At 37.0% G+C, this 27,994-nt stretch overlaps 1 protein-coding gene across 1 annotated transcript; it reads right to left on the reverse strand.

Annotated features, from left to right (window-relative positions):
* Positions 1 to 917: 917 nt before the first annotated feature.
* On the reverse strand, positions 918 to 23,389 carry LOC149530856 (P-loop containing nucleoside triphosphate hydrolases superfamily protein). Its single transcript, XM_089809675.1, has 3 exons — positions 21,639 to 23,389; positions 2,328 to 2,495; positions 918 to 1,690 (listed from the first exon to the last, which is right to left on the reverse strand). The coding sequence occupies exons 1-3, from the start codon at positions 22,911 to 22,913 to the stop codon at positions 1,313 to 1,315; spliced, it is 1,821 nt and encodes a 606-aa protein (XP_089665801.1). The 5' UTR covers positions 22,914 to 23,389; the 3' UTR covers positions 918 to 1,312.
* Positions 23,390 to 27,994: the final 4,605 nt, after the last annotated feature.

Below are 27,994 nucleotides of genomic sequence, written 5' to 3' on the forward strand. Positions count from 1 at the left end.
TTGTTTTGGACAACTTGGCAAAAAGCATGCTGATGTGGCATCATAACGAGTGACATGGACTTGAAACTTTAGTTATAAGTAGACGACTCACCATCTAAGCTATTGCAAAAAAAAACTAAGAGCGATCTGAAATTTTTACGTAAGGTTTTGATAAGCACAAAGTTAGGGTGTTCAAGTACTGGGTCCTCTCCCCTAGAAAAGTACTTGAATGATTTGCAAAATCTCTACTGCGGCTTAACTTACTTGCAACTTGATAGAGATAGTAAATGGTGGGAATTGTCAGAAAGGATATTTACTCAAGGAAATGGTAATTCGCATACATTTTGCAAAAGTTTGTACATACGCAAAAAAAACTTTTCCAATGCATTGTCAGTTGCAAAAAGTGATCACCAGTGGAACTTGAAATGATCTACTAATTATTCCAACATTAACAACATCAATTTGGAAGTCTATTCAGTCTCTTTTCCTCGTTCTGTATAAAGGCAATGTGTAAATCTGTTTTCTCGTTAGATTGACAGATCCCCTATTTTGATCATAGATTATTTAAGAACTTAAATTTCATGAGTATTCAATTGATGTGGTAGGTTTCAAATTTAGGTTCTTAACCTGCAAGAGACCTACCATTTTATGATTGATTTCACTTGATGTATTCATCCTCGGAATTTTGTGAGAGATTTGTTTCATCTTTAGGCACTAATTCATTGTATTATATTTTGATTTCAAAAAGCATCATTGCATGGTAAAAAGCTGCCAGCCCTCACCTACCAAAACAATAAATGATTCAGCTTTCAAGATGGGCTACAAAGGAGTAAAGGTGTATCTACGATGGCTTCTATTGGTAAAAATGAACAATGTAAAATCTAATAAACACTTCACTGATCAAACTGTTCCCATAGTGGCAATGAAATGCACTCTCGTTTCAAAGTGTAAGCTGCATATTAATAATGCCAGGACCTGCCAATTCATCATATGTTATTTTGATTTCAGAAAGCACCATTGCATGACATTTAATGGGAAAAAAATGCCTGCCATAACCGACCAAAACAAGAAAGAATTCATCTTTCAAGATAGGCTATATCCATGTTGGCTTCTATTGGTAATTATGGAACAATGGAAAATCTAATAAACAACACTAAAATGATCAAACTGTTCCCATAGTTGCAATCAACTACCAATCAGTAAGCTCCTCCATGAGAGGATAGTTTTGTTATTTTGAACTGCAGATACATGGATCCTTTAAAACCTCTCTTCTTGGGGTTTACACAGCACATTACTGGCTAAATCCAATCTCAAAAAGGACTGCAGAGTTGATTTAATTATCTTCTGATTCCATCAAAAAATTCAAATCATTATTTATTTTTCCTTTTGAATCATTGCTTTTCTTTCCTCTGTTCTTTACTTCAGCAACTTTTTGTTTTTTGTCTGCCTTGGAGACTATGCTTGAAACTGTAAATCCAGAGTGTTCAAAGAACCTTGCTCTGTCTAGGATCAAAGCATCACGTAATGTGATGTCCACACCATCATACGTCCACACTGCTAATGTTGCATAACCTTTAAGGCCTACGGACAACCAAGCAAGACCTGCTGTCGCAATGTCAACAGAATTGAAATCCCAGCTGTTTCCAGATACTTGCAGTTCCCTTTTCTGCCACTCACCAAGATCAGAGACCCTTTCCTGACTAACAGGAGGCTGCACAAAGTAGAACAATTAAATTTTAAAAACAAATAGACAACACGCACATGTTTAGAGTAAGACCAAAAACTGGACTCCATTTTTTATTACTTGAATAGCAGAAGAATATATAGACGATGAATCAAGGAACCAGAAAAGAGACTCCACTAATTTGAATTATCAAATATTTGGTCTATGAAAACAAAAAAACACAAAAATGGGACTCCAACACAGCAAGTTACAACAGCTAATCAAGACTGTTAAAACAGAAATTGGAGACAAATATGCAAACAGTAAAATAAGCATAAGCATCACATCAAAAACAGAAAAATCAGAAAGAAAGAGAACAACTGTTGCTGCAGAGAAGAATTATATGCAAACAATCCGTGACTAATCAGAAAGGTAACAACTGTCCTCTAGCCTACCAACCTTCCACCGTGGATGGAAATGACATGTGGAATGGAAGATATTATCTCACAAAATCCTAAAGCACGCTACAGTTTACTGTTCGGCAGAATATATGAGAAACTCTTCACAGAATATCAAAAACAATATATAAATCAAATATAGAGCAAAGAAATCAGGATAATATAGAACACAAAAGACAGGTGGCGATTCATGTAGATGACAAAACTATAGACAAAGCATTCCACACCTGCAACTGAAGTCCAAAATGTCGTTCTTTAAGCACATCTGCAGTCTCTGCCTTCCCCAGATGTAATGGAACAAGAGGAGAAGCCCAGACGGTTAGATAGATTGTTTCCACAGAAGCATTTTCCAAATCGACCCTCATTAATCCACCAACATGTACAGATTGACCAACCTGCAATTGATTCACTGTCTTCAGCTATAGGAACTAAGGAAAAGAACATAGAATGCAAAAGCATCAAAAGAGTAAGTTTTGCTCTCTCAAACCATTAACAAATACTCAAAACAAAACTCAAGTTAAAATTATAATTATTCTCAAAACTAACAAGTCATGCATTTCAAAAAAAAGAATTAAATGGACATCTCAAATTAAAATAACATTTCCACAAAATGCATGTAAAATACAAAGCAATTGGAATATACCTAAATGGAAATCTCAACATGCCTGTAAAGTGTTGGCTACATTTCTATATTATTTTAATTTCTTACCTCATGTAGCCTCCCCTATTCATATCGTATCATCAGAACCACAATGCTAGCTACAACCTATTATATGAGTTTCTCAGTCCTAATTTATTGTCATGTTTCTACCGATTATAATAAGGGTGCTTTATTGTTAATGAACTGCCTGTATTTTGTTGTTTTCTTTGCAATACATTGCCCATCAATCAGGATATGCATTTGTTTGCTCTATTTTTTCAGTCCCAATTTTGCTTAAAACATAAAACACAGGGGCATCTGCTGCTTGTCATAGGTTACATATATCCTCCGATTATTTCTAAGTTTGCCTGTTCTATGGGTTTGGGGAGTTTTTACATTTTAGAGTCCAAGTAGGTTGGTTTTAAAATTTATCAGCATGCAAACATTTTTTTTCTTGTAACATTGTTACATTATTGATGAACAACACAGACACCGTTCTAGTTAGTTTTTCCCCTTGGCATAATCCAGCAAGAGCATGTTCTGCATTATTAATTTTCAATTTAGCATAACCTGGCAATTGTGGCATGCATTGTTATTTTTCTGTATTTGGCATAAGTCGGCAAGAGTATGGATGTTTCCAATTGGCATAAAATGGAAAAAGTGAAGCCTGCGTTGTTATGTTTCCATTAGGAATCGTCTCACAAAAATCTAGCCTTTATTGTTATATTTGCATTAGGCATAATCTAGCAAAAGTGTCACCTGCATATAATGTTTCTGTTTGGCATATAATCCAGCAGGATTTTTTCCTACATTATGTTGGTACAGGGATCATGTTCATTGAACCTTGATCCTAGCTGATCATCATGGCCATGGTTTTTCTATCACTACAGTAATGAGTGTTGCACAGATATTTTACATGCACCTCTCATTTTTATTTTATTTTCATGAGAGAATAATTCAGATATTAATCACAATACACCAAGTACGGATCCGCTTTTCAATTTTTTGTTTTCTAAAGGTATCTTTGAAATGGTAGAGGAATTGTTTTTTGGTTGAGCTGGAACTTGTTAGTCTGTTAATGTGAAGGACTAATTTCAGATTGTTGTGCAAAAAATAGCTATTGCAGGTAATATCTGCACAAAGAAGATGATATTTACATAAAATTTAAAGTTGGATTCTCAGTTTTTACTAGTGGGCAGCAGCCATATTGGTCTTGTGCGACCAATGGCAGTTTAATCATCTTCATTTTATGATTTCCATTAGGAATCATCTCACAGAAATCTAGCCTTCATTGTTATTTTTACATTAGACATAATCTAGCAAAAGTGTCACGTGCATATTATGTTTCTGTTTGGCATAATCCAGCAGGGTTTTTCTGCATTATGTCGGTACAGGGATCATGTTCATTGAACCTGGATCCTAGCTTATCATCATGGCAATGGTTTTTTTATCACTACACTACACTAATGAGTGTTGCACAAATATTTTACATGCACTCCTCGTTTTTTTCATGAGAGTATAATTCAGATATTAATCACAATAAACCAAGTACATAACTGCTTTTCAATCTTTTGTTTTCTAATGGTATCGTTGAAACTGGTAGAGGAATTGTTTTTTGGTTGAGCTGGAACTTGTTAGTCTGTTAATGTGAAGAATTAATTCCAGATTGTTGTGCAAAAAATAGGTATAGCGGGTAATACCTGCACTAAAAAAGAGGATATTTAGATAGAATTTAAATTGGGATTCTCAATTTTTACTAGCGGGCAGTAGCCATATTGGTCTTGTGCGACCAATTGCAATTTAATCATCTTCATTTTAAGATTTGTAGTCTTGTTAGTTAATGTCGCCAAAATAAATTGATTCATTATTTTTGTGTCCACAGAACTATATAGGAATCTAGTGGATGGTCTCTCAGCAGATTTGTGGATGATTCAAATATTTTTGAGTGGAATGTAGCAATAATTGGTCCCCTAGTTATGTTGTAGTAACTTATAAGATTGTTTGAATTCTCCATCAGATGTAGGTAATGACATAGAAGCATAGAAACAATCATTGTTATTGAAATCTCCATTAAATCTTTTCTGATATCAAATCTTACTGCTCTATCGTTGAACATAAGGAGCCATTGTCTTTTGTAAACACCACTAGAGAGGTAAAAGGAGTCATCCACCTTTTGGGTAAAGCACAGTGTTCGTACTGAGTTAGATATTTCTAGGGGATATGGTGTACACACCATCTCGTGAATCTTCTCTAATCCTTATCTGATAAATTACAGATTTCCAATATCACTACTTTGTGTAACTCAACCAACAATTTGATTATACATAAAATAGAGTATTTATTTGTAACACTCATCTGGTTAATTTTCCTATAGTTGATGAACAGAAGGGGCCGTCCTCCTTTATATATCATTGGAGAGGTAAAGGATTTCTACTACTATCTATATACTCTTGTTTCCTATCTAGTGCTAGCCCATGTGATAGATCTTGAAAGGCATCTCCACATAGAGCTAGTGTACCTCGCATTGGATGGCTGTCTTTTGTGAGTTAATCTTGCCATGTAAGGTTTTCATGGATTCATGTTGGAAAATTTAACAGAATTTTTTTCTCTTCGCAAGCCATTTCAATTGTAATCATCTGTTTTTCTTTCTCAAATTTCATGCAAAGTTCATCCATTTGCTTTCAGAATTTTTCTCAAAGTCTTTTGCCATTGCTCATATGACCACGCCTGCTTGAAATAAATAACAAACTAACAGAGGCTTCTCAAATGTTCACTGACAAATTGATCTGAAAAATAGCAGAATATTCCATTTGCCACATTGTATTTTCAGAATAAAGCAACCACGTCAGCAATTGAAACCCATTAAATTTTGAATTTAATTGTTAAATGGTTTTCCAAGTTGAAAAGTATTTTTTTATAAATGATTATGTGCTCATCACAACCAAATATGTTGGAAGAAAACAATGTGAGAGTTATTCTGAGATTAAATAGCTGTTTATTATGGTCTGTTGAGCTTATGTGGTAGATGTTTACAGCTGTTATATACATTGGGAATAAATTAATCAGCGGGGAGGCCATTGCATCCCAACAATTCGCACGGAGGTCATAGCATTCATGCATTTGAGGAAACTATTACAATATGTTTCACTCGTCTTGCTCGTTTCACTCACCCTCCTATTGGTGAACAAAATTTAAAAGTAATCACAGTGCTGAAAGCTCTAGCCCAGATTCCCATCTAGCAAAATCTTGTCCATATCTAGCAGTGCATATTGGATGATAAATTTTGGGAATAAAAAAAGGAGACTAGATAACTCCAATTTTTTATATTGGCTTAGGTTGTCGAATATGGCATTAAATTTGCCTGCTATGTTTGTGCATTTTCAAGAAAACCATTTTGTGTGTTTCAGCAGCAAGCACACAATTTTTTTAGGCAACCTGTAAAATTGAAATAGGCAAGATCTGTGCTTCCATTTTGTGCATATATGTTACCAGCATTGTTGCAATGATAGCTGACGAATCTCTCCCATCATTTATGCTTGGACTAACACCCCATTCTGAAAGCTTCTATTTTGGTGCAGGCAACATAAAAGTGTGTAAAGGCTGCCGGGTTGTCTTTACACTTATCCAATGCCTTTCCTTGAAAGTTCCTTATTCCACAAGTACTCTGTGCTACTCTCATTATGTGCTTGAAATTTTCAGAAAGCCTCTTTGCCAAATCTAGTTTGTGTGTCTAGTATTGGTTTACAAGTTTTGAAATCCTTTTCATTCTTTTGCCTAAAATTTAAATATTGATCACGTTTATATCAGCCTTTATATCATCCTGATTTTCATACTTTTGCCTATAGTTTCAGTTTTAAATTTATATCATCTTCCTAATAGGAAACGAGCCTATGGGACCGTCCCACTGATTTTTGTGGAAAATAAACAGGATCACACTTGCAACAAATCAGAAATATCAAATATTTACTTTTCATCATTTTTTCTCTAAGGCAGTGAAATTATGGTTGAGGGGATTCTGTACCGAGTAAAGTGAGATGACTCAAACAATGATTTCAGAAGTGACAGAAAGTTCAGATTGAGAGGACACAGCTATGCCAGAAGACTTTGATAAATTTGAGGCACCTTTTCTCACAGAGGGTAAATAAAGCTGTAACATCAAATATAATGATATGAGCCTCATCATTAGACCTTAGCTAACTGATGCAAATTTAAAGATAGGATGCGTGTGCAGATTGCTAAGTTTTGCAAATGATTTGTCAATACGTATATTTAGCATTCAAATAACAATAAGCATGATTCATACCTGAAAAAGGCAAAATGAATTGGATAGATTGTTAGCAAGACATGATGCTTTGTGAAAAAACTTATATAAATTTCCCTCCATTTACTCATTGTTAGTGTAGTGCAGGACAGACATGGGTAGACATGCTTTGCAGTTGATCATGAAAACTTGTTTGTGTTGTGTATGTGCATTTATGTTCTCAACTACAACACTGCTAAAATTATATATAACCAACCCTGTAACATTGTTTTGCCGTCACCATTTGATAGAGCCATTCAACAATTTTCTAAGCCACTTCAAACTTTGGAGGTTTTTACCTCAATCCATTATCTGTCGCTATTATTTTAGAGTTTTTAGTTTTTTTTAGCACTTTCACAATGATAGTTTAGAGGGCAAAAAAATTTACTCTCCCTTCTTTAGGTTTATTTTTCTTTACCCATTTCCGTCTCCTTCATTTCCAACCTGCCTTTCCTCATTCATGGCTCCATAGTTTCTTTTAAATCATTATCCCCTCCATAGTTTCTTTTAAATCATTATCCCCATTAATTGGTATTGTCTGCTCAAGTGCACAATCGATGTCAATCAAGCTCTATGTATTCTAAGATATCTAGCCTTGACCAGTCTATGAGACTACTCCTAATATATGATGTATGACCAAATCTTCTGATGTATCTGATATTGGTGAATGGGGGAATTGGTTTTATTATCATTCCATGTATGATGACAAGTGGTGCACAACTCATGTACTATGATTCCTGTTGTATATATTGGGATCACTAGATATTCTGATATCACAGACCATGATTAGATAGAGCCACAACTGATATAGATAAAACTGAAAGACAAGGTCTCACTTTTACAATAGTCTACAGTGTCAAAAAAATTCAAAGCCGTGCTGCAGAGCTTGCCTTCTTTTTGGATCGCTATTGCAAAATGAAAAAGAATTCATACAACATTATTAGAAAGAAAGAAGACGCTCGCTTGCAATTAATCTCACAAACAGTCTAGGCATGTGAAGTTACATGTACACCCATTTTTTAAGTGCTACAATTTACGCTATTCCCTTGCACTAAATTTTTTGTTGCTTGTCAAATATAGCATTTTCTCTTCTACAGGTTCACACTTGATGGACAAGAAGTGGAAACAAAGAAGATTTTTTGTCTCTCCATACATATCAATTGTACATTTTATTTGGATGACCTACAAAAAAAACACAAGGACACTACTAGAACTTTAATTCATCCAAAATGGATCCTACTATGTACAAGACTTCCTTCTATAATGTTAAATGTTTATAGACCATCACTTTTTTACACTTCCTTTTATTGTCTAAATCTTCATTTATGCTTTCAAATAAAAAACCTATAGGCATATGCATTGCACCTCCTTTCGATGCAAGTGCTAGTTGTACAATCTATGTTCTCGGCGTTCTCACCCTTCTAAATGAAAAGGGCTAAGAATCACCCAAGCAAGTAATGAAGTTCACAAACCCCTGCTGAAATAGTTCATCTTTGAAGCCATAGTTCAAAACAACTCAATGAGAGAGCCATCAAAAGATGTGAAGAAATTACGAAAATGGATATCCCTCAAGGCCAAACTGATGACACGTTGATCAACCTTTCAAAGCTGATACTGGCAGTTAAATTTTCAAATGCATGGCCCTCTTCAAGAACATTGGAACAATGAGTAGATTGAGATTGGAGGTAGATTGACTTGGTTTAATTGCATTAAGCATTCAATTCATGTGATCATCATCGTAATCAAGTGATTATGGCCCTGGTATGTTTTGTTCTGGTACTCCCTGAAATGGAGCAAACGTGAATTTTAGTTGTGTGTTCGTATCAGCAAGCCTCCTTTGTGCTAGAACTCAGACTAACTTAATATTTTAGCTTCAAACTTGACTTTGCCCAATACTAAAGTATTATACCACATTTAACTGGTGTTTCATCGCATTCACCTTTGTTTCATTGCATATGACCGGAGTTTCATCACATTTGATTATTCTTTCATTGCTTTTGATACTTTCAACATCACATATGAAATGTCGCATTTAAAACAAAGGGTACTTCCCGAGGCTTAGTTGGAAATTCAATTTTAGTTTTAAAAACCCTTTACCCTCGAGATTCCTCCTTAGTCATAAAAGTCTGGATTCAATTACATCATGTTATGCTTCCCCCTATTGCATGTTTGTGAACTTCTTGCTTTGACTTGCCACAAGGATGTAGTTGTCTCCTTGGTGGGTGATCGTTGACGAAGGTCCAGTCATGATCCATGAGGTTCGTGGATGAGGTCCGAACTCTCATGTGATTATATGAATATTCCTGCAGTGTCAATGCTTGAGTTTTAGGTTGCTAAGGAACCTTTAGAAGTGTTTGTGAAGTCTTTCGCTTAAGTGCGATCTAGAGATGATTGATATGTTTTCTCTTGCATATTGTATCGTGCTTATGTTTATGGTTATCTATTGCACTTGTATGTTTGGTTCATATATTTTACTTCTAAGGGTTCCTTGGCAAGGCATTGCACACACCACTACTTTCTTGGCTTCTCCTTATTCATTCCAAAGCTCAAATTGGCAAAGATAAGAAAACAAATAGAGAAGTGCAAATAATTTTAGTTCTTTCTCACACATAAGTTGCCTATCTGATTAATGATTCGTAATCTCCCCAAACTTCAATAGAAGATAGGGAAACAAAATATGAATCTATTATGCTTATTGGAATCCAAAAGATAGTAGCTTTTGGAAGAAAATGATGAAGGGCCACACCACCCTACCAGCTCTTAACCAAGAATGCAAGATCTAATATCAAATCACAACTCTTTATTCATAAAATAACTGTTACATGAAATGTGCCGGACTGTAAGGCCTTCTTGGTTACAGCCAAATACAATAGCAATTACAATAACAGTTTTGCAAGATCCAATCCAAACCCAAGCTAGTCCAAATCCACACTCCGATAGAAACCTCCAAGGTCTCAACTTGTGCTCGCAAGCCACCAAGCAACCTCCTTGTTTCCAAACCACAGCCACTAGCTCTTCTCCAACTTTATGCAAGATCCAAGTGTAAACTGCCTCACATTCGGCGCTCTGTCCACACACTCACAACTCCACCACAATCCTGTTGTAAACTGCCTCACATTCGGCACTTTGTCCACAGACTCAGGAAAACTCACCCTTTAGCTTCCTCCTTCTCCCCAAGCTTCTACTAAGAAGAGATCACACCTTGAAGCTTTCACACCTTGAAGCCTTCACACCTTCCAGCTTTCACACCTTGAAGCTTTACCTTCCCGAGCTTTCCACCTTGAAGCTTGACCTTCTAAAGCTTGATTAAAAATGCTCATATGCCTTGCTTAAATAGGCACTTACCACCCAATGCATGATTTATCCATAACCTTCTAGAATTCCACCTACACACCTCGATAAATGGAATGACAACCATTTTTATTTTATTTTTCTATTTACGTCACCTATGCACCTCAAAAATAGAGATTCCCAAGGTTGCATGGGTACTCGTACCCACACCCCTGGTACTCATACCCACGTACCCAAGTACTGGGTACACGTATCCCACGTACCGGGTACTCGGTGGAGAGCATCATATCTAAGGACCTTGATTAAGATTCTGATTTTTTTTTTGTTTTTTTTTTTTTTGTATTAGCTTGTTGTTTATCAAACTTAATTCAATACCAAATCAGTTTGAAACTTTGATACTCATTAACAATAAACTTTATGACTGTTCAAGTCATAAGTTTATCATTTGAAATATGTCATTGTCATACGATTTAGGATCTTCTTGTTCATGTTTGAAGTCTGCCTTCTTTGTTATACATCTAAGCATTTATCATGTACCATTATTTCAAACATATAGCAAATCTGAAACTGAAAACAATACATTACATTTGCAAACTTTATCACTATTCTTGTTTTGAAAAACCATTGTCATAACTCATAATTTCAGAATTTTTATACATATAAAAGTATAATTTTTAAATAAGTTTGACATACCCAAGTAACTTCATCCCCTGTTATGAAAAATACTTTAAACATTAAACATTCAGCAATAGCATATATATATATATATATATATATATATATATATATTATAATTTCACTTATGGCTCATATTTTCAAATTTTTTGTTTTGAATGTTCAATGTCATGACTCATGACATTTATTTTGATTTTTATATTTTCTTTAAAATATTAATTATATAGAAAAAATTAGGCATACACATGTACCCCCGTCCCCTATTTTAAAAAATATGCGTACCCGTACCCACGTACCCGTGCAACCTTGGAAATTCCTTTTTTTCTTTTTTTCTATTTTCTATTTTTTTAATTTCTTTCTATTTTCGTCACTTTCTCTCTCCTCCATTTTTTTTTTTTAATAAAGTTTTACTTTCAACATGCCCCCTTTATTTCGGATGCAAGATGCTCCTGCATCAGACTCCCCCGGTAGATAGAAAAGTGTCCCACACTTTGACGCCAAAAAAAAAGATCTACAACCATCTTCATCTTCACCAAAGGTTTCCACCTCAACAGGGACAAGAAAACCAACATGCAAATCTTCCACATCTACATCCCTCTGTTAAACACCAAAATCTCAACCATCCAATCAGCATGCTCACTCCCAAGAACAAACTGAACATAATGCTTCATCAACAAACCCTCATCCATATCAACAACTAGTGAATCCACACCAGCAACAACAAACTCCATATCAGCAACATATTCCAAACTCACAACACTAGCGGTCTCATTGCTCACAACAAGATGCTCCGCAACATACAAGTCATCACCAACAACAACTAGATCATCCACGACCGAGTGCTCCACAATCTCCATGTCAAACTCAACCAACTGATCATGAAAACCAATCTCCATCCCAACATCAACAAGGTTAGGAACAATCTCCAGCTGCTCTGCAAGTTCTGTATTAGACTCCACAATCTGATCAACAAAACCAACTTCTTCCACCTCAACCTTGCGATGCCATCTTCTCTCTTGAACAAGTCTCTTAACCGGCCAAACAACTCTCTTCCAGATCGATAGACTCCAGCTCCACAAACAGCTATGGAATTCCTTCCTCACCTCGTTCTTAACTCTATCAGCCAAGCTAGCTTCAAGCCGAGCATTCATCTCAGAAAACCTCCTCTCCACCACATCACGGAGATTCGCAATCATCTCAAGGTCCAATCCTCTTGGAGCCATCTACTAAGATCTTTGTAAACCCTCTACAATAAATCCTTTCCACGCTCCTTGTGACAACCTTGAATTGTTCGCAAGTCAAATTGCAACCTACCACCTCGCATGAACAATCAAGAACCACATCACAAGTCTAGGACCACGGATCTGTAATCCACAAACTCTCTATGATAATGCCTCAACAAATTCAGTCTTCCATCTCTGCATCCATCGATCAATCTACATGTCCTCCCAAGGTCCTAGTGCAAACTGCCACAACTTCGGCAATTTGTCTACATGCTCAGGAACAACTGTGCTCTAATAAACTAAGCCCAACCAACGTCCTGGTAGAAACTACCTCACACTTTGGCGATCTACTTGTACACTCAGGAACAACCGTGCCCTGATACCACTTGATGAAGGGCCACACCACCCTACCAACTCTTAACCAAGAATGCAAGATCTGATATCATATCACAACTCTTTATTCACAAAATGACTGTTACATGCAATGTGTCGAGCTGTAAGGCCTTCCCAGTTACAGCCAAATATAATAGCAATTACAATAACAATTCTACAAGATCCCTCAAGATCCAATCCAAACCCAAGCTAGTCCAGATCCACACTCTGGTAGAAACCTCCAAGGTCTCAACTTGTGCTCGCAAGCCACCAAGCAACCTCCTTGTTTCTAAACCGCAGTGACTAGCTCTTCTCCAACTTTATCCAAGATCCAAGTGTAAACTGCCTCACATTCGGCGCTCTATCCACACACTCACAACTCCACCACAATCCTGTTGTAAACTGACTCCAAGATCTGATACCAAATCACAACTCTTTATTCATAAAATAACTGTTACATGCAATGTGTCAAGCTGTAAGGCCTTCCTAGTTATGGCAAATCCAAAGCAATTACAATAACAATTATGCAAGATCCCTCAAGATCCAACCCATACACTAGCTAGTCCAGATCCACACTCTGGTAGAAACCTCCAAGGTCTAAACTTGTGCTCGCAAGCCACCAAGCAACCTCCTTGTTTCTAAGTCCCAGCCACTAGTTTTTCTCCAACTTTATCCAAGAGCCAAGTGTAAACTGCCTCACATTCAACACTCTATCCACACACTCACAACTCCACCACAATCCTGCTGTAAACAGCCTCACATTCGGCACTCTGTCCACAGACTCAGGAAAACTCACCCTTTAGCTTCCTCCTTCTCCCCAAGCTTCTACTAAGAAGAGATCACACCTTGAAGCTTTCACACCTTGAAGCCTTCACACCTTCCAGCTTTCACACCTTGAAGCTTTACCTTCCCGAGTTTTCCACCTTGAAGCTTGACCTTCTAAAGCTTGATTAGAAATGCTCATATGCCTTGCTTAAATGGGCACTTACCACCCAATGCATGATTTATCCACAACCTTCTAGAATTCCACCTACACAATATCCACAACCTTCTAGGATTCCACCTACACAATATCTACAACCTTCTAGAATTCCACCTACACACCTCGATAAATGGAATGACAACCATTTTTTTTTTTTTAAATTTACGTCACCTATGCACATTGAAAATAGAAATTCTTTTTTTTTTCTTTTTTTCTTTTTTCTATTTTTTATTATTTTTCTTTCTATTTTCCTCACTTTCTCTCTCCTCCATTTATTTTTTTTAAATAAAATTTTACTTTCAACATGCCCCCTTTATTTCGGATGCAAAATGCTCCTACAGCAGAAAATAAAATGTTGTTATGCTAAGAAATGAAAAAAACGAAATGCAGAATAACAAAGTTTTTATCGTAACAAATTGCTAGGAGAAGCAAGAAAACCGAATTGATAGAGGCAATTGCTCTCAACTAGAGCATATTGCTTAGGAAAAATAAGAACAAAGTGATTTACATCCTTATCAAATCTATTACTATGTCAGCCTCCTACTTCTAAAAGATAAATCATCCAATTCTCCTCCTCCCAGCTCCCAAACAATTATTATAGACTGTTGAAAGACTTCCCTTGTATAGAGAAAACCTTCTTCAAAACTGATGTGATAGGGCCCTCAACCCATTTAATTTGACTTACTTTTTCTAATCACGGAGAAATGCCCATTTCAGCAAAAGGACCACGCCAAACTTCCTATGACACTTACAAAACTGCTAGTATTGACAGTTTGGAACCTTCTTCCAACAGCCATAGCTTTTGCATATAGACTAAAAAATGTGATGTCATTGTTTTTTAATTGCATTAAATTTTAAGAGGAATATATAAACATATTCAACTTTTGATGCCACAGAATTATAGTTTTTGGCCATGACATAAAAGCTTTGTCATGCCAATGTTGTGCCAAATTCACAAATTGTCTCTTTGGTATATAACAACTTGCTCTTCAGAATACTCATAAACTCCTGTAAATGTTGCAGATGCTCTTCCCAAGTTCTGTTGAAAATCAAGATATCATCAAAAAAGATCAGCACAAATTTTGGCAACTATTTCCAACACTTGATTCATGCAACTCTGGAATGTGGCGAGGGCATTAGTTAGCACAAATGGCATAGGTATAAACTCAAAGTTGTCATAATGTCATCTAGAGGATGTTTCTCAATGTCCTCACCCCTCATCCTAATCTAATGATACCCTGACCTCAAATTTATTTTTGAGAAGTAACATGCTCCATGTAATTCATCAATCCGAGGTATGAGGTACCTATTCTTGATTGTTTTCTTATTAAGAGCCTTGTAATCAATGCACATTCTTATCATTCCATCTTTTTCTTAACCAACACAACTGCTCAAGTAAAAGGACACTTGCTTGGCCTAATATGACCCATCTCCAACAACTCATTAATAGCCTTTTAAATTTCATCTATTTGCTTCTTAGGATGACGACAATAGGTAGTGATCACTGGTTTAGAAGCCCAAGGTTACCACAAGTTTCTAGGATGGATACAGCAGGGGGGGGGAGGGCAAGTTTTTGGAATGGCAAAAACATTTGCCAAATTTAGGGACGGCTAGGGGATGGCAAAGAGTACAACTAAATAAAAATATGAAAAATCATAATGTGCAAGGAAATTTGAAATATTCATATGAAAACATGGATAAAGCATGTACTTATACATTGTAGAACCTTAGAATATAAGAATGAGCAAAATTCTTATGCCAAATGTGCTATTTTAGGAGTCAAAGTCAAATTTCCTCTAGAATTCAAAGTCAAGTGCCCTGGGTGTCCCCTTTCTCCTAGAGGTTTCCAAGACAGGGACATGTGGAGAAAACTAGAGACGCATCCCCAAGCAACATACGTTTGAAACCTTCATGTTTTGTTTCTCTCTCAAAAGGAACTTCATGGGAAATATTGTTAAAAGCTTTAGTGCAGTCAGATATCATCTTTTGTATGTCTAGATGATAACTATTCAACTGTTGCTCAATAACTGTAAGCATAATAATGCACGCAGCTGCCACTTCCACCTTATCATGTCTAGATAATCTTTCCATCCGTTTCAGTGATACTATTCTAGGACCTCCATTAGAAATTCCCCTAAGAAATACCTTCCTTGGTGTTCAAATTTCATCTCTAACCTCTCTAGGTTGAAGGTGACGTGTCCCCTATCTCCTAGAGGTTTCCAAGACAGGGATGTGTGGAAAAAACTAGACACACGTCTCTAGGTAACATATGTTTGACCCCTTCATGTTCTATTCCGCTCTCAAAAGGAACTTCATGGGGAATATTGTCAAAAACTTTAGTGTTGTAATAACCCCAATAGGTTATAACTTCTTCAAACACCAAAAATCTTTATACTTCAGTTGTTTGACATTTTGTCAAACATTTTGAAAGCAAGCTATGATACCACTGTAATAACCCTCCTCTAATCTGCCCTCAAAAATGCCGATGAAAGCTCAAGGAATTTCATCAAACAATTCACATGCAAGGGACGTATGACTGATATAGTATTTCAGCTAGCTTCAAATGACTTTTTCTTCAATTTGCATCAATAAGAATCTTGTGCTAGAAGACTACAATGGACTACACAATGACCTAACATGAGTGTGCTACTAATTTTGACAATATTCAATGCATATATATGATCTAAGCATGAGAAATGAACACCTACAGCCAACTGGCATTTTTACAAACAGTTGGTGTGCAAACTAACTAGCTGATAAATAATGATACTAAATTGCTTAAATGACACTAGCAACTATTATCTTCTTAATTTGCAATGAAATTTCTAATACAATGCTCATGAAATATGGCCAAGACTTTTGGCATTTACATGGATTACAAAATGATAATGCTGGTATAATGCACACTTACAGCTGAAACTTATAACACCCCTAAAAATCAATACTAATAAAGGAACCTGGTTGTAGATGGCTGTAATAATTTTCTTCAATGCTGCCCTTTCTGCTTTGCTTTCCCGATTTGCTTTTTCGAACTGCTTTTTCGGACTACATTTTCGGCCTGCTTTTTCAGTTCCGCTTTTTCGGACCGCTTTTTCGGCCTGCTTTTTCGATTCCGCTTTTTCGGACTGCTTTTTCAGACTGCTACCGTTTTGAATCTCAAGACCATATCTTTCAATGGCGTCAAGATTTCCAACTTGAAGGGATTTCGTCCTTCAAACTATTGAGACATAATCTCCAAAAAAAATTCCAATTTCTTTGATATTTCCAACCATGAATAAATTAGAGCTATCCTCTTTCTTTTAATCCCTTCCTCACTTGCTCCACGCTTCCGTCTTGCCAATGTGGGATAATACATGAGTTTTAATATTACTTCTTCTTCTTTTTTCCTTTTACAAAGTCCATGTATGTACTCAAAAGGGGAACTCTTGATTTTTTTATGAAGTGACTTTATAGAATATTTTATAATTCAAGTCACTTTATTAAAATAAAGTTACCTTTTAATATTTATTTATTTGATAACTTTATAAATAATTAACTTAATACCACTTATTTATTTAATTAAAATAATTAATTAGTCATCCTCATAAAATATTCATTATTTTGGACAACCTAATTAATTAAATTAATTAAATCAAATTGCCTCCAAAATGGGGACATGACAAGTGCAGTCAGATATCATCTTTTGTATGTCTAGATGATAACTATTCAACTGTTGCTCAATAACTGTAGGCATAATAATGCACGCAGCTGCCAATTCCACTTTATCATATCTGGATAATCCTTCCATTTGTTTCAGTGAGACTATTCTAGGACCTACATTAGAAATTCCCCTAAGAACTACCTTCTTGGTGTTCAAATTTCATCTCTAACCTCTCTAGGTTGAAGGAGAAGTCTACAAGTGACATAATCATACCCAAATAAAATCATTGTCTGACTACCTAGATTACTCCTCTTATCTTAAATGTTATATCTTTATATCTTCTTTTGGTCACCTGTGAGTTTGGCAATGGTTCCCTTGTCCTTAGTTTCTTCTTTGTCCGTATTTTCCCCTCATTGTCAGAATAGACTGCTGGTTTGAATTTTTAAAAAATTCCAACTGTTTCACCTTAGCCTTATCACTGCACTTATGGAAGGAACCAATATTCCATACACTAAAAGCATAATTTCCTCCTTCTGAGGTTATTTAATTGTTCACTGCCCAATCAGTTATAATCATTCTGTGGCTATTGTGATACATTCTAAAATGTCTTCTTACCCTTGTCTTGCTTTGAGGGAAAACTCTTCAGCTAAAAAATACTTTTTGATGGTGAGGGCTCCATATCCCTTGCTTTCTTAAAAGCATCTTGCACTGTGGAAGGATTGAGGCCTTTGATCCATCCTTTCAATGGATCTACTAAACCATCAATGGACAAAACTAAAAGTCTTATTCGTGAAATATCAGTCACTAGAACTGAAAGCCCCTATAATTCTGCTATATATGTCTCAACTGGTCCCTATTGTCCAAGTTGGGCTAACTCCCTAAAATGTAATTCTAGATCCTTCCTATTAAATCTTCTGATCAATCTTTCAGTGAATTCCATATAAGAAGTAATTTGATCGTGTCCCATGGTGACCAAACAGTGATGCCCCTGTTAATGCGCAATTTTGTCCAAATGTATCGCTGCCTGTTTAATAGCCTCTTCCTCCAACATGAGATTGAGCTGAAAATAGGTGTCCATCTTCTGTACCCATGCTCCAGCGTGGTCTTCCCAGATCCATCAGAATAATGTAGTGTAAGCTTGCCTAACCTCTTCTGCAGGTCATCATGTTGTGTTATGCCACCAGTGCAAGGCAAATGCTTCATTCTGACATCCATGTATTTCCTGAAGGTTATGACTGCTTGAAATTCAGGCCCTTCATTCTCCCAGTCTTGTCGAAACTATTTCTATAAATCCATAATCCGAGGCTCAATCTTTCATTGTATAGGAACTCTTGGTTGAAAGGTGGGTATAAGTCGTCTTGAGCTCATTGTCATTTTTGGCCAAGCTATATGTATAAAGTTATCAGCAACATTTCACCATTCTGTCCATTATTTCCACTACCATTAACATTAATGCTCATTTGCTCAACCATCATATGCATCATTAGGTCCATCTGTTGATTTGTTCTTGGGCTTTCTGTTCAGCCTGTTGCTGCCCCTGTACTGGATTTTTGAATAAATTGAGAAACCTCTCCTCATTCAATTCTCTTCTCTCACCCATATTACCTGCATCTTGTTCACTTGTATTACCTATGTTCTATTCACCTGTAGCTCTGTGCTCCTCTGGAACTCTCTGATCTTTTGGCCATGTATTTAATACAACTTTGTTCCCTCGTGTATTGTAATGGTAAGTGGTTGTTATTCATACCAGAAACATATCACTATGCCCTTATGATATACCCTCTAGGATGGCAGGATACACTATTCTGATACCACTGTAATATGCCGTCTGGTTGATATGATTTTTTTTTCTGATTTTAATGTATAATTTGATATGCCTGTTGTCATTTTATCCAATCATAATATAAGTACAAACACAATCATAGCAGTGTGTATATATAGATGGGGAGCAGTCATGCATCTCAGTAATAACACATTGAATGCTCTTTAGAACTACAAGACATATTTGGGAAATGCAGATTTATTCCTTAAATTCAACTCTACTTTCAATTAAATGTGTTTACAAACGTTTCAGACACACCATTCAGTGGCCATGCTGGGAATGACAAATCTTAGTCCATCCAATAGTAATGAATTCTTTCTCAACCCTAGACATGCACTTTAGATCCAGCCAAGTACAGCTGTAAAGTATGATGCTATATAGTGCCTTAGGTTCCTCAAAATGCAGTTAGAAAACCATTCAGATCCAAGTTGATTCTCCTCCAGACTCCAACATCCAGCTTCCGCTGCAATCTCAGCTTTATTAGGATGGCCAGCAAGGAAAGTTACAACTACAACAATGAAATACGGCAAGTATATAGATTGTCTGTGGCAACAAATGATATCTATCTCCAAAACCCTCACAACATACTTCACAGGTTCTGCTACGAAATTTTTAACTTTCAAATAGAAAATAAGAACCTTTGTATGTGATTTATTACCTGAATGCAAGCTCCAATTTAATCCCCAATTATGTCCTTAACCCACTCTTCTTGCTTCACAAGATCAAAAGTCTGTTTTTTGTAATTGCTTCTCTTTTAGGAGCTTCTGCCATGATCTTATGTTCACAGTTGAATTATTTTATTTTATTTCTATATTTTCTTGTTTGCCTTTTGTACTTGCCAAGCAATAAGTACTCAAAAATCCAAAATCCAATCATATGAGGATGCTAATCCTCTCAAACACAGAAAATAAAGCAATAACTACATAACAATTTCTCCAATTGTTGGTGCATTTTGTTGTAGGCCTTGTAATTTCTCGCGGTGAAAAAGCTGTTAACCAAACATCATAAATTTTATAAGGATTTTTAAAGATTTCAATTATTATTTTAAAATTCAGTTGTAGCTTCAGGTTCACAACTGTTGGTGTGGCAAAACAAATTTGGGGCTGGGCAGATTTTGAGTATGTTTGTGCCCAAATGTGTGTGTGTGTGGGGGGACATGCTCACTTACAGTGATTAAGTTCAGATAATCACATAACATTCGTAAAACAAGCAAGACAACCATAAGACCAAAACTCCACTCCACCAAGGATTCACCTATCTTCTTTACCACTTGGCTAAACTACTTTCCAACCTACTACAAAGGTCTTAGAGATGGAGACTGTCTGCCTTCATGTCAACCTCTTTGAGCCCTCTCATAGTAAGATGTGCTTATTTGCCAAATCTATTTGTCATGTCCACAACAGGTTAAGGTATCGTTATTTGATCACTTAGAGTGGAGAGGTTCACAGTTTGACATTAGGTTCGCTTGAATTCAAGAGCGTTCCTGGCTGAAAGCCATTGGAGGAGCTAACATAGGTAAGTCGATTATTTCCCCAAAGTTAATATGACAGGGACCAAGCCCTATATCTGGAGCTTTCCCTTCGAATAGCAGGGTCCCAAACTTTGAAGCTACTCCAATGTTATCACTAGACTGTTGAAGTATATAACAGTTTTTATTACAACATATTTATCATCTGAAATATATGAATCGAAATAAACACCCTAAAATGCTGTTACTACATTTACAATAAAAACACCTACAAATTCTTTGTAAGTAGATTCTGGATTCTAGTTTCCAGTCTGGATTCATCCAGCTGCATATACATACATAGCCAGATGAGTCTGCCCAGCAAACATAAAACCCTATCCAAACTCACAGCGAACTGAGCCTTGTACCCAGACCCAGAGTGAATTGAACCAGAATCCAGGGCTGCAGGAAAGCGAAGCAGTAACAGGGTATTTAAGATCACCTATTTCCTCTCAAAGTATTTACACATTATTTCTCATTTTTTCCTGCTATGAATCACCATAAAAATATAACTATCCCCATTCAATATCTTTTGAAAATAGTCTGATCAGATCCGTCCTATAGTTTAACTGGTACCCACAAGTTTCAATCGATTCAAAATATTGTTTCCAAAATAAATAATAAACCAATGATTTTGGAAGCTCTACTTAAATTTTTTTAAATGGATCAACTTAAGAGTTTAAAATAGAAGAGTAAAAACCTAACCATTCTGTCAGGAAGGATAACAAAATTAAGGCGCAAGTCATGCCCTGGGAACCAAGGAGTTCTTACAGAGGTTTGACATTAGCTCTCCAAAACTTCATACATGTCTTAGGGTTATTGCAAAATCTGAAATTGCATCAAAACAGTTCGTAGGTATCATTTCAAGCCTGATAAAACATTTCGGACGGGGATATGTGCCAGAAACATGTTTGAAGTTTCGAACAGCCAAAAACATGCGGCCATGTCTTCTCAAGGGAGCGTGTGGCCATGACTCGTCACTGCAAATATATTATGATTGTTTGTCCCGATTAATAATCTTATACTAAAACCTAAGGAACATGCATGAAACATCAAGAAAATGGAAAGATAGGATTAGCTAGATACCTTTATTCTGTAAGTCCTGGGCTTAAGCTCCCTGCTAATGTGGATCAGCTTTTGCTCTTCTCTATTCAACCGGGTTGATATCTGATGAGGATGAAGAATACCAGGTGTATCAAACAAGTTGGCTTTGTCGGGAAGGATACCTTGAACCCTGATAATCCCTAGTGTTGTACCAGGCACAGGGGCTTGGGTGAGCTGCGTAACGCTCTTACCATTCCCAACATGCTTCCCAATTGCATTTATGAGAGTAGACTTTCCTGCATTCTGAGCTCCAATGACCCACACATTGCCACGAGGCCCTGCCAGCTGTTTGATATGCTCGGTCAGGTTATCAATTCCCCAGCCCTTATGCGCACTCACCAGATGCACGCCCTGCAGCTTGACTGCTCCATCAATGCGAGCGCGCTGCCTGACCCATTTTTCTAGCCTTTCAGGAGTCACCAGATGGGTGGGAAGCAGGTCCAACTTGGTGGCAACCACCACCAAGCGAGGAACATTCCCGGACTTACCCTCCATCCAGGCAGAGCCCCCCTCTTCTATGGCCTCTGATACCAACCTCGCAGCTCGCCAAGGAAACGACCCGTCAAAATCCACACTGTCCACCACCAATAACACTGTGGAGCGAGTGCCCTTGGTGTGCATTAATCTGCGCCCTACCGTTACCTCGAAGTCAAAATCAGGCAGCAGATTCTCCACACTTTCATCCTTCACCTTGCCGTAACTGCGCAGGGAATGGCACCTTGCACAAACTACAGGCTTTACGGCCCCCCCTTGTTCTTCTTCATTTCTGATTGTGAATTTTTGCGGCTGTTCCTCGTCAGGATCGAGTACGATTATCTTGTTTGAACTCTGGCTTGGTTCAACATCGACCCACAACTTATGCCTGTGTTTGTGAGGTATAAGAGAGGAATTACAAGAAGGGAGGAAGAATCCGGGGGCCTTGGGGTCCTTGCTCTGCATGTGAACTCCACATCCCGGGCACACGGGAACATTGTCAACGACATTGAGATTTTCATCAGCTCTGGCAATGACATTTGCATTTTCATCCGAGGAAAAGCATCGAAACCCAGATTCCAATTGGAACGGAAAACATAAACCATACCTTGTGTTACTCTGGTTTTCCTGTTCGTAGAAGGGTATTTTATGCTTCCAAACATAGTCGCTTCGTGATGGTGATAGGACGTTGTTTGAAGAATTTGTCGAAGAATAGATGATCCAAGATAAAGTTGAAGTTGGAGATAGAAACCTGTTCCGTATTACCAATCTCTGCAACATCATTTAACTTATATTCCTCAGGTCTGGGGCTGGGGGTTTAGGGTTTATGGCGGTTGCAGTACCTTTACTTCATAGCATTCCATGATGCATTGAAGATCGTGTATTACAGGGCCTTCGTCAAATTCCCACAAACCAAAAGCTGCTGCATCTTCGCCTGCTGTGAAAGTAAACCTCGTCTTGTTCGTATACAAATAAAATCGTTAACAAGGACAAAATCTATTCTTCTGCGAGCTGTGTGTCAAATCCCCGAGAAAAGCTGAGAAATTCGAAACGGGTAACACATGTGCAAAGAATTTCTTATCCTTATATTCGTAACATTTTCTGCAAATAAATGCTCAGTTTCTTCCTTGCACCTATGCCTCCAAAGATGTCTCGGGCATAGAACAGTCTCTGGCTGCACCATCTGTACAGACGCCTTACTATTTTATTTCTTATTCTTAGAGATGTCTTAATTTACAATCTATCAATGCTCGTAATTTATTTTACAGAAATTAAGTATTAATGCTTTATAAGTTTTTTAATGAACTTTTAGACTATGTATTATGTATTAATGCTAAATAAGTTTTTTAATGAACTTTTAAACTATCATTGCACCAAAATAAGGTGCAACGATACTATATATAGTAAATTATAGGATACAAATTTAAAACGTATGAATTGAATTTAGTAGCTTTGAAGTTTAGTTTTTAGTTATTATTTTCACATTTTATTTTACTAGATAGACAATGGAAAAATGTGTGTATTTTTATATTTATATATTAAAATAAATATGTTATAATTGTAAGTATTCATGACACATTGTTATACTTACATAGCAAAAATGCATTCAACATTTCAATTAAATTATGTTATTTAGTAGATAGAGGTATTTAAAATATGTATTTAGCTCATAGGCTATTTGTGGGAACTTTGTTCCCAAACATTGATTTTTTGATGGAAAAGTTGTCAATTGGCTAGAAAAGTTGTCAGTTAGCTGAAAAAGTTGTCATTTTGGTCGAAAAATTGTAAATCTTTCTCGTTAATTATTTACCGATCATTTTTATCTAACTCCACTTTTAACTCTTGTTTTGATATTAATTAGTTGTTATCTCCGCTTTTAACTATTGTTTTTCTTAACAAGAATCAAACACGAACATCTACTCTGCTCTACAACTTTTCTCACTCTTTCCACATTTTGAATTTTGAATTGCAATGACCCTAGAGGGCCTAGGCATGCTGAAGGCCCCAATGTGCCCAGACTTGCTTATGGTTTTGGATCTTCATAGGGATGATTCTCCCACTTTGTCAAGTTTGGAGTTGGGTCTGTCCAGCACTTTTGTTCCCCCTTTATTAGGTTATGGTGTTGACTCTACGCGTGAGGATGGGTCCACTACTTCCCCCAAGGGTTGGTGGAAATATTTTCTGGTTGATGACAAGGTGGGAAACAACAAGCTTGAGGATCCCAAGGTCACCCATGGTATCATAGGACCTGACAGTGTTGTGGACAACGTTGTTGTCTCCCTCAAACATTGTGTTGTGGGTCGTTTCATCTCCTTCAAGCCATCGATTGAGATGACTAGGAAGTGGGTGGCATTGAAATGGTTCATGAAGGGAAGTGTTAGTGTCTTAGCCATGCCCAATGGCCTCTTCTGATTTCGCTTCACAGTTGTTGAGGATCTGGCAGCTATCCTCTTAGGGACCTGGTACTATGGCAAACAATGTCTAGCCCTCGTGAAATGGCAACCTGGTTTTGATGCCAGTCTGGAACTCCAAAGCCTGGCCCTGTTGTAGGTCCGCTTGCCAGGACTGCCGCTAGAATTCTAGGATGAGAAGCTATTGAGATGCATTGGAAACACCTTTGGTCATTTTGTTACAATAGACCAGGTAACCTTGCTTAAATTTAGACTTGTCTTTGCTAGATTTTGTGTGAATGTTACCATTAATAGGACTCTCTTGACCATAGTCACATTGTCCTCTAAGTGGGGTAAGTAGGTCCAGCCGATTAAATATGAAAATGATGGCCTGTACTGCTGAAAATGTGGGTGATTTGACCATGTGCTAATGACTTGTAATGCTCTGAAAGACAAACAAAAGGTGGACTCGCCTGACATTCTTAATGACTTTACTTTGCTAGCGGAACCTTCAGCTACTCCTTTGGGAGTAGTTACTAAAGGTACGAAGGATAGCTCGAGTGGGAAGTCACCAATGGCATGCCTTGCGCATGGCAAGGTTGAGGTAGTCAATAAGTTGATTAAAGTATTGAGTGATGAAGTGAAGAAAGGGACGGATATGGAGGAATACTTGTTTAGAAAGGAGATAGATGATTTACTAGATTCCCCTGTTGTGGGAGAGGGTACTATCAATCATGCCCTAGAGGAAGGTGAAATGAGAACCCCTAGTGGAAACATTATGGTGTTGGTTGAGGACCACAAGGAGGTGGCCCCTGCTAGCAATGCTTCAATTGGGGGTCATGTGAGCCCGGTTAGAGAGCCTGTAGGTGTAATACCCCAGAATTGACTCATTGCCATGACAACCAATTCTACTCTATTTTGATCAACCCTAAAGTCCTATTTTAATAAGCAATTCTTATTCTAATTTTTGCTACTTGACTTAATTATCAAATGCAGAAAACCCTAATCTACATTAATCATACTATTCATTTAATTCTTAAAATATTAGCTACCTTAAACCTATTGATTAAATTTAATTTAATATAAAGTGATTATACTTTAATTTAATTTAATTATTTCCTAAGGCTAATGTGGTAAGGAATTAATTTTTTTAAATTTAATAATGCTCTTACTTTAATTAATTGAATGTGATTATTCAATTAACTGAAATATGCATTTATGAGGTCATATCTCAAATTATTAAATTAAATAATCTCTTCAAATCTTCTCTTCAGTGCCGAAATGGAAACTCTGAGTGAACTATCTCTTGAATTGGAATTAATTTAGTTAACTTGTTCTCACGCTCATGTGAAACTCAATTAACTACTCATCACACTCAAATCTAAAACAATTAACTTCACCTACACAAGGAAGTTTCCATTTCAACTGAATCTTCTCTTTGATCTTAACCGTCCATCGCAATTAATCTCGACCATTGATTGAATTCAAGAATTATATATAAGAGGCTTCTAATTCCTTATTATAGAGGTTAGAATTTGAATTGCATTGAATTGTTGTCGAATTGAGTATTTATTTGATTTCTAGCTTCCATATTGCTTAACATTTTAAATATCATCTAGATTACAATGCATTCATATAGTTTAAATCTCCTTTTGTTATTAGAATAAATTGCATTTCTCATTTGGATTAATTGCATGATCATGCAGCTGCATAAAATCCTTCGTACTAAAAGGTTTGGTTGCCCGCTTCTCGGTCTGAGAGCAAATAGGTTGTGTCGGACCTCTCGGATGAACAATTCAATGTTCATCCTAGGATAATCTTGCAGGTCAGGACTATGTTGAAGTGTATGTGAGGATCAAAGGCCCCCAATTTTGCATATACATTTTCTGGCACCCACCGTGGGGCCGAGAAAATTAATTTTTCTAGCCTCATCCGCTTTATTTTCTAACATTTTAATGATTCTGTCATACCTATACGTATAGATTTCCTAGTTTTCGCTTAGAAAATCTCATTTTCGCATGAAGATTTGAGGATTTTACCTATTGCTTAGTAATTCCTCATGCAAAAAAGTGCCCCAATGTGTGGTTTCTCACATAGCACCTCATTTTCTCGCACAAGTTAGTGCAACAGTTTGCACGAAATCTTGTAATAGCATATGTAAAATGCAAATTTTCCATAATTTTGTTTATCATTTCAGTTGACTAACGCATTTCTCTGACGCACTTCCTTCCAGATTTTTGATTTTTCTGCAGCATAATTGTGGTTTGCAGGATGATTGACAAAGACTCCTTTTATACAAACATTTTAAACATGAACTGACTATGTGTTTGCAGGATGTTGTCAAAGATACAAATGTCGAAGATCAATTTTAAGCCTACATAAAACATTGTGTCTTTTTCCTACTTTCCACACTAGTATAATTAGGGCTTGTGAACTTTGTAGGGTGCAAGATAGGGGAATAGGGGAGTATGCTCTTTACCACTTGGAGGTCATGACCAAGGGTAAATCAAAAACCTAGAAGCCTTTGAAAGATGGCATCCAAGGTAGGAAAGCAATTTAGTGGTTCTCTAGTGTGAGTCCTCTTCTATGAAGGGATGATGATTTCCTTTTAGGGAATTAGAATCTTGAGAAAGGGATAAGTCTAGATCGATTAAGCTAACTCAGTGATTAACATATTTTGCGTGTTTGGGTGAGGTGATGAGGTAGAAGAGTATGCTCTTTCCCCGTAAGGGAAATTAGAAACTTGGACCCTTAGATCCAGACCACCAGTCTAAGTCAACCCTTAGAGGGCCTACCGAAGCGATCCAACCTCTAGGAATGACCCATGTGAGCACACTCCTTTTGCTAGAGATTCCAACTCACTCTAATAAAGAAGCTTTGTAGAGTGAAAGACTCCAAAGTCGTATTAATTTCCACTTCTTCATTCTTGATATCGTATATCAAGAAGAGGCTCTATCTATTGCACTAGCCGGCGTCGGCCCCAATCTTGCTAGTCAAGTGTGTGCACTTTCAGATGCTGGTGTGGGCTGCTAGTCTCAACTCCACTTGTGGAGCCACCGGGGATTAATATGAACAGAAGCCAAGTAAAAACCTTTAGTTAATGGCTACCTGGTTCACCTCTGAAAGGAGGCATAATCTTTGTGCAAGGAGGGGGACGAATGTCTCCTATAGAACTCCCCATAGGCATGCTACTGGGCATTGGAAGGTGGCATATGCACTTGACCCCTACCATAAAGGTGTTCATTTAGCATATATGTTATTGAGCCCTTTGAATACACCAAAAACACGGGCACCCTCTAGTGGGGTGACACGACTATGTGAGGTGCACGCATGTGCATAAGTTGTGGGATAAAGGTTTTGCCTTCTCTACCATTTTTGGTTTTAGGGATAAAGCGTGTTTGTTATCAAGTCTTAAACATGTCCAAACCTATCTAAACAAACTGAAAGTCAAGACTCCCCCATCCCTCTAAGTTG

The sequence above is a fragment of the Cupressus sempervirens genome, chromosome 11 (assembly GCF_028749045.1).
Source record: "Cupressus sempervirens isolate cs-2001-9-10 chromosome 11, ASM2874904v1, whole genome shotgun sequence".
NCBI lineage: Eukaryota > Viridiplantae > Streptophyta > Pinopsida > Cupressales > Cupressaceae > Cupressus > Cupressus sempervirens.